The 19,866-nt window shown below is 38.4% G+C and overlaps 1 protein-coding gene across 5 annotated transcripts in view; it reads left to right on the top strand.

Annotated features, from left to right (window-relative positions):
- UTRN (utrophin) overlaps positions 1–19,866 on the top strand; it is a 411,474-nt gene that overhangs the window by 146,295 nt on the left and 245,313 nt on the right. For all 5 annotated transcript variants that reach the window (XM_075748479.1, XM_075748477.1, XM_075748480.1 and 2 more), the window contains 10 exons: positions 476–631; positions 2,184–2,354; positions 4,306–4,485; positions 5,501–5,629; positions 5,765–5,935; positions 6,507–6,653; positions 7,918–8,055; positions 8,893–9,045; positions 17,019–17,210; positions 19,038–19,210. In XM_075748479.1, coding sequence (XP_075604594.1) covers positions 476–631; positions 2,184–2,354; positions 4,306–4,485; positions 5,501–5,629; positions 5,765–5,935; positions 6,507–6,653; positions 7,918–8,055; positions 8,893–9,045; positions 17,019–17,210; positions 19,038–19,210 — 1,610 coding nt within the window. The remainder of the gene's footprint in view (positions 1–475; positions 632–2,183; positions 2,355–4,305; positions 4,486–5,500; positions 5,630–5,764; positions 5,936–6,506; positions 6,654–7,917; positions 8,056–8,892; positions 9,046–17,018; positions 17,211–19,037; positions 19,211–19,866) is intronic.

Below are 19,866 nucleotides of genomic sequence, written 5' to 3'. Positions count from 1 at the left end.
ACAATTGATAACTAAAAGCCTCTAATTCTTCTGGGTGAGAATGTGAACATAAAAGTACTGGATTGTTGATCACAGATGTGGTGGAACAGCTGAGTTTATAAAAACTCCCTTCCCTGGCTCATCCTCATGTTACGGAGAACCATCACTCTAGGGGCAAGTTTGCTTGGTTCTTAGTATTTGAACAAACCAAATACTATACTTAAGATCAAGTACAGATCACAGTGGTAGCCTTGTCACGTGTGGTGGTGTTACAGAGTAAACGCTGCTAAATTATTGGGATAATTCTTTTTTTGGGGGGTGAAAATGAAAACTAGAATAAAATATGGAACATCAGGAGTTTGAAATCTTGGCAGACATTGCTTTTAATCCATAGCTCAGAGTTTAAGTGCAATCTAATCATCAGGTCCCCAAATGAAACAAAGTCTGAAAATCTGCCCTACAAATTGATCACCAATGTACGTATTTGTGTTTTTAGAAACTCTATAAGACCCTCAGTGAGGTGAAATTGGAGGTTGAAACTGTCATCAAGACAGGAAGGCAAATTGTACAGAAACAACAGACAGATAATCCCAAAGGGATGGATGAACAACTGACAGCATTGAAATTTCTTTACAATGACTTGGGGGCACAGGTAAGAAAAACAAATGTACATATGAACGTTTGTCTGCATATAAATTCCCTTCTTTGTTGTTTTGATGTCAGATACTGTTTTAAGTTTGATACTGAAGCTGATACTGTGTAGAGTAGTTGCTACATCCAGGAGCAATCAGTTAAGAGATTAAAGATTACACACAACAATCCTGTAGGTTGTGCAAGACCCCTGTGGTCACAGAGTGTTCCTGAAGGGGATGTAGCCTTGAAGAAAGGAAGGCTCACAGAGCTTTCATCATTCTGGCAAAGCTCTCCTATTTGTTAAAGTCTTTGAGCACTGCTGTACCTTCTCTTGTCTGTCAACCAGCCTGCAAGATAATTTTCTGTCAGATTGTCTTATGACAAGTTTGAGTCGATGTAATTTTTTTTTAGGAGGTGTCATGATGGTTTCTAATAGTAATCCATCCAAAGAGTTGCTCTCAGTATGAAAAAAAAAATGCAAGCAAACCTGTATTTCCCATGAACTGCATTAAGTACTGATTTGAGTAATTTTCTTAGTAATTGAATAGTTATTTATCCAAGTGAAGTGTTTAAAAATGGTTAGACCCTTAGGGGGCAGGGGGAAACCAGGGGATTCTTTTCCTACCTAAATTAAGACAGAAGTCCAGGCAGACTTGTGCTTGTTCGGTGTTCTGTGAATGAAGCTGTGGGTAAGTGGCTAGATTACATTGTTGGAGTGTCTTTTAGGAAATATTTTATTGTTGCAAAGTGGAGAACATTCACGAAGGTGTGGATTCTAGTGGAATCTGTACACCTATAACTTGGAAAGGATGTGGGCAAGAAATTGGGAAAAGATAGAAAGGCAGAGTTATTTGGAGTATAATATTATGATTTTGTTTGTGTCTGAATTTATTTTTTTAGTTATTCAATGAGTGCATTATTTTGAATAAATACATGCAAACACTAAGCTGAGACAGAGGGCAATTTTTTGAAATGTCGATTGATTGTGACTACTATGGTTGGATTTATTCTCAAGTCTGTGTTAAAGTTTGACCAAACTAATTGTGTAGCCAGTGTGAAACAGAATTGATTATACTGAGGCAAACATAAAATTTCATATTCACTTTACTGAGATGTTTTCGAGGGCAGACTAGATTCTCAGTGAAATTTTCTTTACAGCTTTCTGCTAGCAGGTCTATCAAAGTACAAAAAGGAACTGAATTTTACCTGTGTGACTGACTGACTATATTCTATATCCCCTTGAGTTTCAGTTAAAGGATCATAATAAACAAAGTTTAAACATCAATTTGGTGATTACTGCCTATAAATAAGTTGGTACACAGGTTTCTTTGTCTCCTTTAAGTGTATCTTACTTTAAAATTGTTCTAGTTTTATGTGTTCTGCTTTGTATAGTAAGATGCAGATGTTTATAAGTGATTTTTCTTTTCAGGGTCCTTCCCTAATGCAAGACAATTTTCAGATGCAAGGATTTTATATATTTGGGTGGATCTTTTAGCTGACTAGCACTTCCATTTTTTCTATCTTTTAAAATCTAATTTTGTTTTCTTTTTTCCTTTTTATTTTTTTTGTAGGTGACGGAAGGAAAACAAGACCTTGAAAGAGCATTGCAGCTGGCACGCAAAATGAGGAAAGAGGCTGCCTCTTTGTCAGAGTGGTTAGCTACCACTGAGGCTGAGCTTGTGCAGAAGTCCACTTCAGAGAGCTTGCTTTCTGATCTGGATTCAGAAATTGCCTGGGCCAAAGTAAGCATGCTCTAAATGTCTGTTGAATAAATTTTTAACATTATAGAATCATAGAATGGTTTGAGTTGGAAGGGACCTTAAAGATCATGTAGTTCCAACGCAGTGTTGCTAAGTGGCTGTGAATATAAATTCCTGTAACTTCTTCCTTTATCTCTTACATCATGAAATTTTAGTAGATTCAGTAGATCATATTCAGTACCTTACTGATTCTGATCTGTTTCACCTCAGGCATCTTGCCCCAAACTTTAATGGCCAGTGAAATATTAAAGATATTACTACATATTTGGTATTGATAGGTATTTATGTAGCTTACTGTATCTCTAACAGTTCATAAGTATAATATTTTTAACTGTCAGCAAATATAATTTTGGGCTGGGTCAAGTATTTTACTAGTAGAGCAAACTGAAAGTTCACTGACATTTGTAATGAAAAATTGAGTTTATAACTTTTTCATTGAAACAGCTTTGTCTTCAAAATTGTGACTTTACAAAACAAAAAGCTCCTGTAATTCCTTATTTTCTTTCATCCCTAAATTGGAACTTTTCATGGAAGCAGGCAAATGAGTTCTAATTATACTAAAGCAAAGTATCTATTTTGTCACACTGTAGAAACTTGTAAATGTAATAGTTGGACTTAGCAACAAGTGTCAGTTGATACAGTTCAGCAATACCAGTCTCTCCAGGCATTGTTTTCTGTTACCTTTTACTTTTGTAATAGGTCTCTGTACAACCTTAAAACTTGAAAGCTTACAAAATTTGGAAAACATCTAATTGTAACCTATTGTCACCCATTTCACTCAGGATTAGCAATTATCAACGCTATGCTTCTGTAGTATCCCTAAGATTTCTTTCCAAACAAGCTTGTAAGTACTTATTGAAGTATACTTACTATACATTTGTAAGCAATGCAAATAGTTCATGAACTCTGCATCGCTAGGAGAACAAGCCCTTTATGTTGCATTTAGCGTTGTCCTTCCTGTCTTAAGGTTTTCGAGAGGCAATTTTAAAATGTAGTAACTTGAATATTTGCTTCTATCTCTAAGATAATAAGTGATGATAAAATAATAGATTATTTACTTCACACATAAGATGTTCAAGGAGCTACAGACACTAGGTGTGGTTAACTGCATCTTCCACATACTGTATGCTGACATCAAAGAGCTTTCTAAATAGCCAGGTGTTATCACTAGTAATCGGTGATCTTGTGTGGCAGAGGTGCTATTTTCCACATGGAAACCATATACTGATATTCAAGAGATGACGTATTACTTTGTATGTCTGTATGCATCCTTTCAAAGAAGGTGATTTTTAAATTTTTTTTAGGCTAAAAACTATTTGAACTCATAGGTGACTTGGAAAAAATATTAGAGCTAAAGATACATGTATATTTACTTATCTATGTACAGGTAATATAACAGTAAGGCTTCTGTAATATGTAGCAAGTGAACTGAACATATGCGGTTATGAGTGGCGGTGATTCTCAAAAAAACATTCAGCGTTGGCATACTGCTTTTCTCATTGTTGCCAACTGTAAAAGTACTTTAATAGGAAATGATAGAGAGAAATACAAAGCATCTCTTGAAAATTGTGTTCTCTGTGGTGCTTGACAGGGCAGAAAACAACCTTTTAAAATTGCACCTATAATGTGAAGTGATGCATTTCCTTTACCTACATAATGAAAAGGAACTGTGAAGACGCTATAAAACAACAAAACAAAAAGGTCTCAAGCTAAGTTGTTCAGGACACTTACATTGTGCGCTCACTCCTCTCTCTGTCAAAAAAAGGAGATCACTATCTACAGAGAATGAGTATAAAGGAAAGGTGATTCTACTTCATTTGATTTTTCTCAAGTGAAGATTATCTACAGTACTATTTGTTTCCTGTGGATGTAAAAATGTGTCTCCCTTGCCCTTGGGAGCAGTGTGTAGTGTTAATGGCTCCTGTTGTTTCAGAATGTGCTGAGAGAGCTGGAGAGGAGGAAAGCTGATCTGAAGAGCATCACGGAAAGCTGCACTGCACTCCAGGCTCTGGTGGAAGGTAGCGAGACTTCACTGGAGGAGAAACTGTGTGTCCTTAATGCTGGCTGGAGCAGAGTTCGGACCTGGACTGAGGACTGGTGTGACACCTTGTTGGTAAGCTGCATGTGTGACAAGCTTTGATCTTTTAGACTAAATCTTCACCTAGCGAAAGAATAGTTAAACCTAACAAAATCAGCAAAAGGACAATACTCATCACCAAACATGAACATAATTTAGAAGGTTTTTAGTTGCAGGTCATCCTCACAACATTTACAAATATGGGTATACTATTCTTCCACTAGGTGAAGATTTAAGTTTCTTGATGTTGATATAGAGACCAATCATAGGCCTTCTCTCTCCTTCCTCCCCTCCCTTTGTTTTGTTAGTCTAAAAGATCAAAGCTTAGCTACTCTATTTTTGGGTAAGAAGCTCTGCGCTTAAGCAGGATGGTAGTTCTCTGAATCTGATAGCTTTGCTTAGTCACACCGAATAATGTGTTGTTTCTGTCTATGCACCTAATGTTACAATTTCTGACTACATATGAAAAACCTAATTAACATGTCTACAATGTGGTGACTTTTCTTAATGGGAGGAAATATTTTAATGTAATCAGTAAAATATCAAAACTTGACTATTATAATTTGTAGGTTTCGGTGTATTCCACTTTCAATTAAAAAAAACCCCACCAACAACCATCACACATAGTGCGTACTATTGTATCTGCTAGTGATAACTGAAAAAATTGTGGGTGTTTCATTCAACTGAGATGATGTGGTCTGGCTGTAATGTTGTACTACACTGTCTTTAGTTAGACAAACCACCTCAGCTATTTCTATTTCCCTTTCCAATAATATTGGAAGGTCTAAAATGAAAATTAAATTCTTGTAAATACTTATTGAAGGTGAAAGGTACAATCCAATTTTCAGTGTTCCTTTCCAAGGTGTATCCATAACACTTTATACCATTGATGTCCATTTTACTTATAATAGTGGTTTTGGCAGGGCTGTTTTTTTTGGGGTGTGTGTGTTTTTGTGGGAGTGTTTTTGGGTTTTGTGTTGGGCTTTTTTGTGGATTTTTTTCTTTTAAGTTTCTCACGTTGATACTTTTTTTTTTTTTGGTCTTTTTCCAGAATCATCAGAGCCAGCTGGAAATTTTTGATGAAAATGTTGCCCACATAAGTACTTGGTTGTATCAGGCTGAAGCCTTGCTGGATGAGATTGAGAAAAAGTCAGCAAGCAAAAAGGAGGAAACTGTGAAGGTAGGAAATGTTTCTGTCAAGTAACCACTTCTGGATTCTAAATGAAATCGTAAGGTTTGCTGCCTGGATTTTTTTTTTTTTTTAACATTTTTTCCTTTCCTAGGGTAACCATTTATATTTTCTTTCACTTCTTAGCGCTTAACATCTGAATTAGATGATGTTAGTCTGCGAGTGGATAATGTGCGTGATCAGGCTATCATCCTAATGAATGGTCGGGGGGTGTCATGCCGTGAACTTGTTGAACCCAAACTGGCAGAACTGAACCGTAACTTTGAGAAGGTCTCTCAGCACATCAAAAGTGCCAAGGTGAGGATGAGTGAGCCCCAAACATGCTTGAGGGGGTCTATGTCAAAATGATGGCAAATAGCTTTAGGGGATAGACCTTTATGCATTAGAACAGCGTTTCTCTGCATTTGATTCTCTTTTAAGTGTAGATATTTATATGTGAAAACTGGACAGACTGATTTTAGACCAACTGCTTTTTTTTACCTGAATAGCAGGTGATGACTTGAATTGCAAGTGAAAATTTACAAATAACTGTGTGTTATAAAGATTCAGAAAAATGTATATATTGCAGTATGTATTTATATGACTACAGAATAACACTATAAGCTAATGTGACTGGAGGATTTTGTTTGTTTTGATACCAAAATGCTCACATTGATGTTTGAAGGTAGAAGCTTGGTAATACCTATCAACACTGTCAAAGCTAACTCTCAGTGTTAGATCAAACAACTCTTGCAGTTTTATTTATGCTAATATGTGATGGTCCTACAAACTGGTGTGCCTGTTCATGGAGAATTGGTTTAAATCATTAAATTGCGTGTGACACCTCAGATTAAATTTTCAGCTTGAACAGTTTTATTTTGCTTTGCAGATGCTTGTTGGACAAGAACGGCTTCCTGTCATGTCAGAGCCCCGTGAAGTCAGAGCTTTTCCAGACCTGGAAAAATTTGAGAGTGACATACAGAATATGTTAAAAGTTGTGGAAAAGCATCTGGAGTTGAGTGGGGAAGACGAAAAGGTTTGTGAGCAATGAAAGAATAAAAAAAGTGACTAACTCCCTTTCTATTTTGTCCACGTGTCACATTCTTCCTGACTTTGAGGAGGAATTCTTCTGAGAAAATATTTTTAAGACAGGAGTAGAAAATGAAGGGAATTACTAGGTTGTTGGAAACTGCACAATTTTCACATACTTTTCCCATAGCTACTGCCTCTTGTCTGGTGCATTGAGAGTAACTAGTCACACATCAGTCTGTGTTTTCATCATGTTTTTATATAATTCAGGTAGTGAACTTTGACTAGAAGAGAGAAGATAAATCAAAGTAGCTGTTTATAAGGAATCTTTCCTGTAAAAGTAATAGGGTCCAGCTCTTTTTTTTTCTTTTTTATATCTAACTGTCTCAACTTAGGTTGAAATAATTACTTAATGCAGCTGAAACTCTTACTATGTATTTGGCAATTGTGGGTCTCTCATCTATTGCATTGGGTAGATATTTTTCCACTTTTTAAATTTAAACTGGTATGATATATTGAATCACAGTACATAGGTCAGATCAGTGGATGTTTGTTAAATGAGATACAAATGAAAGTATTGTAATATGGCTCATAACAATTCCAAATAAGAACTTGGAACAAAATATATCTTTTTGTAGATTCTTATCTAGGCTCTGTTATTCACGTGTGTAAAACTGTCATAGTTTTGCTTGCATCTTGTCCACAATAGCCTCATAGGCTACAAAATTGGGTAAAGTCCTGCCAGGCCACCCTAACTTCATTTTAAGCACATGAAATATTATCAGTTGAGCTGGAAAGCTGAATTATAAGTCTGTGGAAAATGGCATGTATACTACAGAAAACAATTTTAAAAAGGCCTCTATTGAAGAACTGATTACCATAGAACATATGCTTCCCTTCGTGCTGTTTTTAAATATATTATGTCTTCATTTTCTTGCTATTCTGCTCTGAGCTTGCTTATTATTGTCAAGGAATGTTTAGAATAGAAATGGAGCTGAAGTCATAGCATCCTCTTGCTCTGGCTGCCTGCTGTAGGCTCATTTAGTGAGCTTCCTGCAGGGCATCTCTTTACAAAGGTAATGAAATGACCGAGTTGGAATTAGGATTTGGTAGTTGTGGAGGAGAATCTCTGCTTGAATTTGTTTGGCTCACATTTGAATAATAAAAGAACAGTTTGGTACCATTACTGTTAATATCTGAGCAGGTAATAAATTTATTTTGGAAACCATAGCTGAACTTTCTGTAGATAATACAGACTTGTATAATTCTAGCTGGATCAAGAAAGAGCTCAGATTGAAGAAGTTTTACAGAGAGGAGGGCAATTGTTACAGCAGCCTATGGAGGACCATAAGAGAGAGAAGATCCGCATACAGCTGTTGCTTCTGCAGAAAAAGTACAACAGTGTGCAGGTATGAATATGATAGTTACTATAGTTAAAGCGCATTTATTTCGTCTTTCCTTTGGTATCCCATTTACAACCTGATTATGCCTTTTTTTAGTGTCTAAGATTCTCTGGGGAAGAGTTGAATGTGCATACACACAGTCTGACTCTCTGAATCTTTGTAATTCCAAAATACAAATTTTGTCATCCCAAAGTATTGGGGGAGTGGTTTTGATTTTTCAAGTCCATTTCACAGCTTCACAAATGGCCACCCTATATATACATTTACACAGATGAGTGCAGACAGTTGGGCATTTGCTTCACTTGTCTTTGCTGGCCCTCCAGCTGAGGTTTGTCTCTACCTCTGGGCTGTGTGAAGAGTGTCTACATAGACACGTGTACACGAGCATATTCATTGAGTTTTCAGCTGAAGAGGTTTGTGTGAATATGAGTCCGCTCTTGGATTCCTCTTACTTCCTATAAGATAGTTTTATCAACAATTGTGGACTCTAGTATGTTGTGGTGTTTTCATACACATGCCATATTAAAAAAGTTTTTGTGTAGAACAGAGGGGATCTGTATTGTTATACTCCTTTTAGCTCACCTGTTTGAATCATATTAGAATTGGTAAGGTGAGGTGTAGCTCAAAGGTGGGGTACCCTCGGGCTGGCTTTGATTGCATATCTGTGCAGATAAACAGAATATAGCTATTTTTTAAAAAATAAATGGCTACTATTACATATTTTGGAATTTGCTTCTTCATATGAATCCCTTGAGTGTTTTTGTTTTTTCAGAGAAATGAGACCTATCTTGTTCATTACTTCCTTCTTCTTATACTGTATTTTCCTAATACATTGGATTGTAGGAGTGCTGGTCATTTCAAAGGAGGCAGGTGGTAGAACTCTCTCCAGTGTTTTCCCAGTATAAGAAGGAACATGACAATCTAATGAAGTGGCTGGATGAGGCTGAGCACCGTCTGTCAGGGCTGCAAGGTGTGGAAGATGAACAAAAACTACAGGTAAGCGAGACTTTTCTTAGAGCAGAGTGAAGGCTATGTATGAGCTGTAGAGATTCATACATTAGGGGTTTATGGCTGTTCTTTTGATGCCTTCTTGGAAAGAAGTGTTTTGAAAATACCAGCATTCATTTTTCATTACAAAATTATCTGCACACACTAGTTTGGGATTTCTACATAGTCATCATAGGTCCAAAATATCCCAGTCATCAGGCCCAAGGCTTAGAGCATGATCTGGGTGGTGTGGTTGAATCAGGACAGTTTCTCTTGCCAGTCTTGCTCATGGGGGTTATGCTTAGCTCTTTTTGATACCCTGGCTCAAACTGATCCAATATCTGATTGGTGCCGGTATGATAAAAGCCTCACCTGAAGCTTAAACTCAGTGCCTTCATATCCTGTGTTTGGGATATTGTAACTACTCTGATGCTGCCTCTTACTGCCTCAAGTACTTAGAGGAGTGATAACTACCCTCATGTGATTGATATTACTGTACACAATGAAGATTAATAAAAAGGTTGAAGTATTTCTGATGAGAAGAGTTACGTGTGATAATGTGTGTGTGCGAGTCTTGACAAACAATTTCACAACTGATTTAATAGGATGTCTGGGTCTGGTAAAATTTACTGCCCAGAAAACTGTATATCTTAGTTGTCGAGGGTACAGATACTTTCAGTGTGGTTTGTTTGTTTGGCTTGTTTTTTGTTGTGGTTTGGTGTGGAGTTGTGGGGTTTTTTTTTTAAATTATTGTTTATCTTTTTCATCCTTCAAAACACTTTGACCACATGGTAATTACATTAATATTTTAGGCAGTAACAATGAGGAACCTTGTGAAGCAGTAAGTAATTTCTTGGACAAGCTTGGGGGCTAGGCAATCTGTCAAGTACTTCTCAGTTTCTGTGTATGAAGCTTCATAATTAAAATCAATCAATCTCTTTTTGACTGCTCTGTAACTTTTTAACCCAGCACCAATTAACTTGGAGGCAGGGATAAAATGCTCTGGTTCCTTGTGAGACTCGCACCACAAAACCGTAATGTGGTGCTCTTTTTTCCCAGCTGTAGTGCTATGTGGCTTCAGCTGCCTCTGATAGCTGTAGACCTATGGCAGATGGTCTGCTCTCGTTGGTCATGCTAGCTATTCAGTACCAGCCGTCTTTAAATCTGCTTCTCTTTCACGACACTTTGCCAAATTATAAGCTTCCCATGCAGAGCTGGGCAGCAAAGATGATCCCGGGGTCTGTTTAACTGTCTGATATCTGACTGCTGTGTTGGGTACCCAGCAGTCACTCCTGGTGTACTGTGGCACTTGCACATGACCTCATGGATTTGATGGATGGACCACTTGGTGGATAAGGAATTGGCTGGATGGTCACACTCAAAGAGTTGGGGTCAACGGCTCAATGTCCAAGTGGAGAACGGTGACAAGTGGTGTTCCTCAGGGGTCGGTACTGGGACCGGCACTGTTTAACATCTTTGTCGGTGACATGGACAGCGGGATCGAGCGCACCCTCAGCAAGTTTGCTGATGACACCAAGCTGTGTGGTGGGGTCGACACGCTGGAGGGAAGGGATGCCATCCAGAGGGACCTTGACAGGCTGGAGAGGTGGGCCCATGCAAACCGCATGAAGTTCAACAAGGCCAAGTCCAAGGTCCTGCATGTGGGTCGGGACAATCCCAAGCACGACTATAGGCTGGGCAAGGAATGGATTGAGAGCAGCCCCAAGGAGAAGGACTTGGGGGTATTGATTGATGAGAAGCTCAACATGAGCCAGCAATGTGCGCTTGCATCCCAGAAAGCCAACCGTGTCCTGGCTGCATCCAAAGAGGTGTGACCAGCAGGTCGAGGGAGGTGATCCTGCCCCTCTACTCCGCTCTGGTGAGACCCCACCTGGAGTACTGCGTCCAGCTCTGGGGGCCCCAGTACAGGAGGGACATAGAGCTGTTGGAGCAAGTCCAGAGGAGGGCCATGAAGCTGATCAGAGGGCTGGAGCACCTCTCCTGTGAGGACAGGCTGAGAGAGTTGGGATTGTTCAGCCTGGAGAAAAGAAGGCTGCGGGGAGACCTAATTGCAGCCTTCCAGTACCTGAAGGGGCCTACAGGAAAGCTGGTGAGGGACTGTTTATGAGGGAGTGTAGTGACAGGACAGGGGGTAATGGGTTTAAGCTGAAGGAGGGCCGATTTAGATTAGATGTTAGAAAGAAATTCTTCACTGTGAGGGTGGTGAGGCACTGGAACAGGTTGCCCAGAGAGGTTGTGGATGCCCCATCCCTGGCAGTGTTCAAGGCCAGGTTGGATGGGGCTTTGGGCAACCTGGTCTAGTGGGGGGTGTCCCTGCCCATGGCAGGGGGGTTGGAACTAGATGATCTTTAAGGTCCCTTCCAACCCATGCCATTCTATGATTCCTTGGGACCTGACTGATGCCAGGGAATTTGTTTGAAGAAAATGGAGATTTATACACATTTAAAGTAAAACAACATGATTCAGTTTTTCTGCTTGACCATCAGCTGCTCTGAGTGGATCAATTACCAGATTCAACAGGGAAAAGGGTCCACATGGGTGGTTTTTTCCTAATGGGAGTAGTCCAGTTGTGCTACAGACTGGTCTTCCTTGTCACTGTTGGTCTCACTGCAGGTTGACTGATCTTCTCTAAGGAAGATCCTTGGCCTCCTATAAAGCCCTTTTCTTTAAGGATATTCTGCAGCTAATCCCTGGCACTGCTGGATTACTGCATTTTGGTGTGTGGGTGCTGAATGCAGAATATCATGTAAATATGGATTACCATAGCAATTACAATAGACTATTGATGGAGAAACGTTATCTTTCCTCAGGATTAGTTGTGTAAAAATTCCCTTATACTTCCAGATGTAGTTTTCTAGTTTGACTGAGTCAGCTAGGCTTTCAGAAATGACCACAGCAGTTTTCATTACTGCTGTGAAACTTGGAAATTGCTGCTTTTGCTTGATGTGCCTGTGCCTCTTGCTTTCTGATATTTGAGTGGTAAACCAGCCTATCTCAGGTGATGATATTTTACTTTTAAGGCTTGTTCTTTCACCTGCTTTAGTAATTGATCTTGAACACCAAAAATAGTGTGTGACTATATGATTTCTGAAGGGAGAAATAGTGTTCCCAAATATCATCATCATTTTAGATGAACACAGTTGCTCCAGAATTTTCTTCAAGAAACCAGACTTGACTTACCTTCAGCACTGGGGGGGGTGGAGGGTGGGGGTACACAGGACAATGACACACAGGACTGTAATGCTAAAAATCTGCAACAGAAACTGCCCCTCCCCAATTTTTACCATCTATTTTGTGCTTGAACACCCTCCCTCCTCTTCCTCCTGTAGTCAGTAGGGATGTCTGATGAAGGTGCGGAAAGGGAAAGCCTGGATGTATCCATAGGGCCTCCAGACTACCAAATAGGAAATTGCAGTGCTTTTTGCTCATCTTAGCTCAGGACTGAGAGGCACTAAATGAATTCTTGACGCACTGGTGTACAGCTGGCTCAGCCCCTCACCTTGATGTAAGGAAGGTGCAGTGAGCAGAGGAAGAGAAACTAGTGTTTGAAATGAACAAACGGGGATGGAAAGAAAGATTTCAGCCAGCAAGCTGGGGAGGAGACTCCAATTTAGATTTTACATAATACATTATTTATGTTTTTGTATATGAGTGTGGAGGAGAGGACTGATTTATGGTGCTTGAAGGTCATATATATCTATATATTGATTTGCTGGAAGTAGCTGGATCATAAATATTCCTCATCATGTATGCTTCTAGGGATTATGGAGTTAAGTGTCTCTGAAATATTGGTAACCCTTCTGCATAGCAGGTACTTCTGAATAACCCTTGTTTTGCCACAAATCTGTTAGCTAGAAAAGCCTGCATCGGAAGTTTCTATCTCCTTGAGTTCCTTCTTTTCTGACTTTGCTTTAGTTTTTATTTAAATTGCTCTGTTCTCACTTGGTTCGGAATGAGGGAAAGGAAAAATTAAACCTTAAATTGCAGAGGTAATTAGTTGACTAAAGTTCCTGAGAGATTTTTCCAGGTTTTAGAAAACTGTTTTGAAGTGAAAATGATAATTTTGCAGATGGTAAGTGAATTTGCTGTTGCAGGCACAGTGCAGTTTTTCCTATAAACTGAAACACAGACACCATTTTGAAGGCTGTTGAAGTATTATTCCTGTAATAAAGAAAACATGTTTGTTTGCTTATTGTGCTTCTTATAGGGAAGGTTCTGGGTTACTTAAATATGAACCATTAGGTACATTGCCCACAAATACGATGCTTACTGACTGCATTAATTAACCTAGAAGAACAAATAAAATGGACATAAGATTTTAGCTTTGGGAAACATTTTCCTAGAAAAATGACTATGAAATATTTTGAGTATGAGAGAGAAGGGTCAAGGAAAGGTAAAATGTGAGCATTTCTAATCAAAATGGTATTTGTTTGCAAAGACGACAAGTAATGTGTGGTGATCTGAGATTAAACTGAGTAAACATTTCTGGTTAAAATGTTTATGTAGTTAAACATGCAAGGTAAATTATTTAATTTTATGTCAATTTCTTGGGCAATATTTTCAAAAATGCATTTAGAAGAAAGTCAGAATATCTCCTTGAGTTGAACTTTTGGTAGATTTTGTTTCAAAATATATTTAAATGTAAAAGGGGAAGAAAATCTGAAACCAATTTTTGAATTGCAGGTCAAACTAGATTCCAAGTGTAGGAGGAAACAAATTTTTATTTGACCACTGAATTAAAATTATTTTTAGCAGCTCTCATTGAGAGCCCTTATTTATAGAATATACACTAGTAACTGAGTATTTTCATGGAATCATAGAATGGTTTAGGTTGGAAGGGACCTTAAAGATCATCTAGTTCCAACCCCCCTGCCATGGGCAGGGACACCCCCACTAGACCAGGTTGCCCAAACCTGGCCTTAAACACTGCCAGGGATGGGGCATCCACAACCTCTCTGGGCAACCTGTTCCAGTGCCTCACCACCCTCACAGTAAAAAATTTCTTTCTAACATCTAATCTAAATCTGTCCATGTCACCAGCAAAGTTGTTAAACAGTGCCAGTCCCAATACTGACCCCTGAGGAGTGGTTCATCACTGGTGTCCACTTGGACATCAAGCCGTTGACCGCAGCTCTTTGCGTGCGACCATGCAGCCAATTCCATATCCACCGAGTTGTCCATCTGTCAAATCCATGTCTCTCCAATTTAGAGACAAGGATGTCATGCAGGACAGTGTCAAATGCTTTGCACAAATCCAGGTAGATGACATAAGTTGCTCTTCCCTTATCCACCAATGCTATAGCTCAGTCTTAGATTTTTCCTAATAGTTAAAGAGATACAAAATTTCATAAACATGCACTGTCACCACTGAAATAAAAGTAGAAAAGAGCTATTAAGTCATCCAGTCAGATCTCCTCCTAAAAAATTTATTAACTTTTTATTTGTGAGTGCTTAAGAAAAGAGTTTGCTTGCCTGTTTTTTCTTTTAATTTAAAAAAAACTAAACCCAAACCCTAAAAAACCAGTTTCTGTGACACTTAGATGTTTGATTTGTATGAGACAGTTATGTGAAACTTCTGCTCTTCCATTTTCTTAGTGCTTTATGCTGCATTTTAGAAACTGCCAGTCCGCAGTGCAAGGTAGAGAACAGCTGAACAATTAAAACTTGGCTATAGTAAAGCACTAATGTGTTTATAACACTTACATATGTTCACCTTTAAGAAGGAGGGTTGTGAGAGGAGGAAACATCATCTCGTTGATGGGAGGCAGCTGGATGAGATTAGTAATGAGGTGTACTCTGCAGGAACAGCACCAGGAGGAATTCACTGCTTTGCAGAAGAGAGCAGCAACCTGGTCCAGGATGGTGCTACTGGGGAAGCAGAAAATTCCAGTATATGTCATTGTTGGCAACAACTGGAAAACACATTTGCTGTATGCCAACAGATGCTGTTTTAAATCTTGTGCAAGTTTTTTCTAATGGGAGGTAATGTGTGGGAAGTAGAAAGCTATGAAGTCCAGTGACCTATTCATTTGGGGACTTGTGGGATGATGGAGAGTTATAGAAAATACCCTGTGAAGATGCTGCAAGCGACTGTGCTGCAGCAGGCATCCTGGTATTTGTTCAAACCCAGGCTTATTCCACATTGCTGGGTAAAAGATACTTTGAGTTGCACAAGCTTTGTCTGATTTCTTGGGAGCTGGGACCTCTCCTTCCACAGGAAATCATACTACTGTCTAAGCCTTGGGCTTTTGCTCCAAATTTCAGTGATGGAAGCTGACAAAATATATACAACACCTCAAAAAAAAATACGTTTGGTGAGCATCAGGGACCAAGATGCTGGATTTGTAACTAAAGCGTATGGAGTAGTTTGGTTTTTATTGGGGTGCTTGCTGTACTGTTACTGAATCAAAAGCAACGCTGAGTATTTTATGATGCTTGTCTGTAATACTTGCTCTCAGTAGACTCAATTTATGCTTATGTGCCTGTACATCCTATTTCTCTGGTGTGCAATGAATGACTGAAAGCATACCATGTTTGGTGATAAAGGTCTTGTGGAAGTACTGTGTCCCCAGGGATGACTGTCTAATTAAAAAAAAAAAAAAAAAAAAGGAAAAGCCCCAAACCAATACAAAACAAAGAAAATCCTTAGGAGTATTCAGTGCATGAGAAGAAATCCTGAATGGTGAATACGTGAACATACTTTTTCTACTGCAATCCTTTTTCCTTTTTCACTACGCATGCTGCATATGTTAGATTTCAAATATGTCACTCAAATTAACTGAAATGCTCAGAAACATGTGGAGGAGGAATATACAGACAGGTGTTTGCAAACAACTGTGTTAGTAGAGCTGAATATTTTACAGGTTGTCAGCTGTGCCTGCAAGTTGCATGTGTGCGCCCAGACTAATTGCAAAGTAAAATTCACTGGCTGAAATTGCTGTGAACTTACATTTATTCTTCATGCTCTTAAGTGTATTCTCAGCTGTTAGTAAATCATACAGTTGAGTGCTACTGTTTCTGTCTTGCTTGACTCAAATTCACTGAGTACAGGATAGTGGCTTAAAAGTTGCTTGAATTGTTCAGTATTTGGAGGTGGGTTTACTTTTTCATTGCTGATTTTAAAGAACTGGGCTGTTTTCAGAGATGGTAACAGAAACCTGTTGGACAAGAAACCTTTTCAGCAAAAGAATTCTTTCAGTCTTCAGACTATCTGGCTCACCTGCCTCTGCTACCTTTGCCAGGCATGGCAAAGTATAGCTTCTTGAAGCTGGATTCCTAATGCTTCAGATCCAGGCCATCATTTACGATCCAAGAAGAAGCTTCATTAAATTACTGTTCTTGCTTTCTTATCTGCTAACATGGTACTTGGCTAGATAGCCTGGTCAAACAGCCAGAGATAACAATTGCCAAGCTCTTGAGGAGTTAGTGTCTCTTATTGCTGCAAAAAGCATATTGTGCTACCGGTGGAGCACTAATTTATTTAAAAAATGGTTGGGAAAATGTGGGTGGGGGACGCTTACTGAAAACAATGTGGAGAGGGAGAAAAAGTCTGCTTCAATAAATTGGTAACTTCTGGGAGTCCTTGATGATGAAGGGAACAGACAGTGGGGTGTATTCACAACTAGATACAGGCTTGATCAAGAAGTGTAATTTCTGGAAACAGTAAGGACTAAGGTGAGAGAAACAGCAGTGACCTTCCCAGTCCCTATAGTTTCAGTAAAGAACAACACAGGGCCATTGTAAAGGATGATATCTACTTTTTTCTAACTTTTAAAATAAATATAGAAACAGTTCTCTGCAGGACTTGCAGCTTTCTGAATTTATGAAAAAAATCCTAAATCACTATACTATATTCAGAATAAGTACTTTTCTACATTAAAAGACAAATCAAAGACCTTTCTAGCAAAGTTACATAAAGTTGCTTGTTCTTTGAAATATAAAATGAACTTTCATGTTTTTAGGCAATCCCTGTCCAGCAGAGGTTAAAAGGCCACTTTGCCACAGGGGTTAGGACGTTGCCTTTTTCAGCTGAATACTTGGTTGAAATCAACAAAGTCTTGCTGGCCATGGCTGATGTGGAACTGCTGCTGAATGCACCAGAGCTAAATACTGGCATCTATGAGGATTTTTCCACTCAGGAAGATGCACTAAAGGTACTGCATGCCTAAACATTCTATTCAGAAGGAAGAATGGGAGAATCGAATAGCAGAAAAAAAGCCCAACAAACGCTTCAGTGACTGTATAGCTGTATTTGTATTTTTGCTCAGTATATACTGGACCAATATGCACTGAAAATTAAATAATGAGACAGTTTTGTGGCTAATTTTTCTTTTGCGCAGAATCTGATACAAAGTGGAACGGTGTGAAAGCTGGGTGGGACATTTGGAGAGAAGGGTTGGACGACTTTTGTTGGAGAAACTTGAGTTTTTCATCACATTGTCTACATAATATGTAGAGAAATGCTAAAGGCAATCTCCTTATGTTCCTGCTTAGTGGTCTTAATACAGCTACTCTCTGTGTCATGTGAAAACAATTGCTCACATGGGAAGAGGGAGAAAAGGAGATTCTTGACTTTTGTGTGAAGCTATATATGAGGCCACAAGACAATGGTAGCTGTTCTGATTAGCAAAGCATCAATATGTGCTCAATGTTAAGCTCCCACTTCTCCTCATTGCCAGCCAGTGGATTTAACTGTGTGATTAATGATGAAGTAATAGTTAAGGTTTTGCCCTTCAAAAGGGGATGAAGAAAGTATGTTTGAAAATATTGAATCGTGCTGTCAAATGGGAATAAAGTATGTAGAAATCTGAGTCCTGCTTAATTTTGAACATGCAAAGGAGCACGATACAGAGATTCCCACAGAAAACATCCATTGGATTTGAGAGAATTGCACATGGTGTGGTGCAGGTAGATATACCTATGTGGGGTGGGAAGCATAGTGGGGTCCATGTGTCCTGTGTTTGAGATAGTCAGGCTTTGCCTCTCACCTAGAGTTAGATCAACGGTTTCTGCAGCTGTTATACAGGCTCTTTAAAAGCTTTTCAGAATTTCAGTCCATTTTTCTGACCTGCTTTTCTGACCTACTGTGTACATGCTTTCATTTTTTGTCTTTTTTTTTGGCTAATTTTCAAAAGCAAATAGGAGAGTGATGCCACCCTTTGACAACGTGGGTGATTCTTGTCCCTGTTTACTCTGCTTCTGTGCTCCCTTAAGTACAGTTAGGAGTGTTTATGTTAAGATGGGTTTAAAATACTTCATTTTGGTGCAGGTCTCTCATCTGATTTTGAAATTTTGGTATATTCTAAGGATGTTTTCAGAAGAAGCAAATAGCAGAGCATAGACTTTTGAGAAGTGTTACTGTTTTAAATTCAAAAAGATAAGTAAATTCCACTGTTTGCATCGACTGTTTGTCCTCTGAATACCAAGGCAGTCTTACAACAGCATCTGGTTTAAAGGTATTTTTGCATCCCAGTTCAATGATATTTGAGATAGTTTGCTTTAACTTTGTCATTTAACTCTAAAACTTTTATGTAGCTTATGCTTTTGCGGTTCTGTGCATATGAGAGGTTACGTAAAGCATAATAAATTCATGTTTTGTGGCTCATTTTTTACATGAGGAAGGAATATGTTCAGTGTCTTTATGTTACGGGGCAGATTTGTTTAGGAATTGAGATACTGCTGTTTTGAGAGGTATGGTATGCCCCTTTACCTCAGGAACAGATTGGATATATAACATATTTCATCCTCTTCATAAAAAACTGAGAAGGACATATGCTTAAAAAGGTGTGATGGACTATTCAGTCCAGTTGCTAAAACTGATTTAATCTGTAAACTGCTGATGCTGATGGTTACGGTCTTATTGTAGATACTGATTTTTGGAACAGTGTTTTGAAGATATTACTTTTTGGTCCTTTTTTTTAATTATTATTTCCTGCTGGTGTTGACTTTACTAATGGCTTGTGTCATTCCTGTTCTTGCAGAATGTAAAAGATATTTTGGATAAACTTGGGGATCAAATTGCAGTCATACATGAGAAGCAACCTGATGTTATATTAGAAGCATCTGGACCTGAGGCGATACAAATAGGAGATGCGCTAACCCAGTTGAATGCAGAATGGGATAGAATTAATAGAATGTACAATGATCGTAAGTGGTAAGTCAAGGATGTTTGGTTTTTGTGACCACGTGGTAAATATTTTGTGTACTTGAATATAAGTGTTTTACAAATGTACCCTAATGATGAAGATAAAGAGTTTGGGAGTAATTAGCTTTAATATGTTAGTATTACACAATAATTGCGGGAATTATTGACTGTCAAAACAGTTAACATGCAAATTGTAGTTTGTGTGCTTTTATGAAGCTGATTGTTTTTACTTTATATAATAGCATATTTTGTTTATAAAACATAAAAATTTTGTTTTGTAAAGCTATCACAGAGCAAAGTTATACAAGAAAGATGTTGAGTAAGGCATCTTTTAACAAAGAATTCAAGGCTGCTTTTGAAGGAGGGAAGGAGTTTGAAAGGATAGGTTCTTTTTAAAATATAGCATGTAGGATAGTTGCCAATAATCTTTGTGGTAAATAATTGAAGATGAGAGATGGCCATATTAGAAAATTTTGTGGTTGAGAGAAGAAGAGAATATTGAAATCAATGCTTAAGAAAAATGTATTTCCTATTTCCTTTCTGTAATTGCACTTATGCAAAAAAAATGGAGAAAAAAAGAGTTTAAACTTAAGATGTGAATTTCCCTCACCCCTTACAGAAGATGCTCTAAACTGAAAATGCCTTATTATCTGAAACATCTTTAA

Source organism: Balearica regulorum, chromosome 3 (genome assembly GCF_011004875.1).
Source record: "Balearica regulorum gibbericeps isolate bBalReg1 chromosome 3, bBalReg1.pri, whole genome shotgun sequence".
Taxonomy (NCBI): Eukaryota; Metazoa; Chordata; class Aves; order Gruiformes; family Gruidae; genus Balearica; species Balearica regulorum.
Note: the sequence above shows the minus strand (reverse complement) of the source record. Positions and strands in the feature narration are given on the sequence as shown.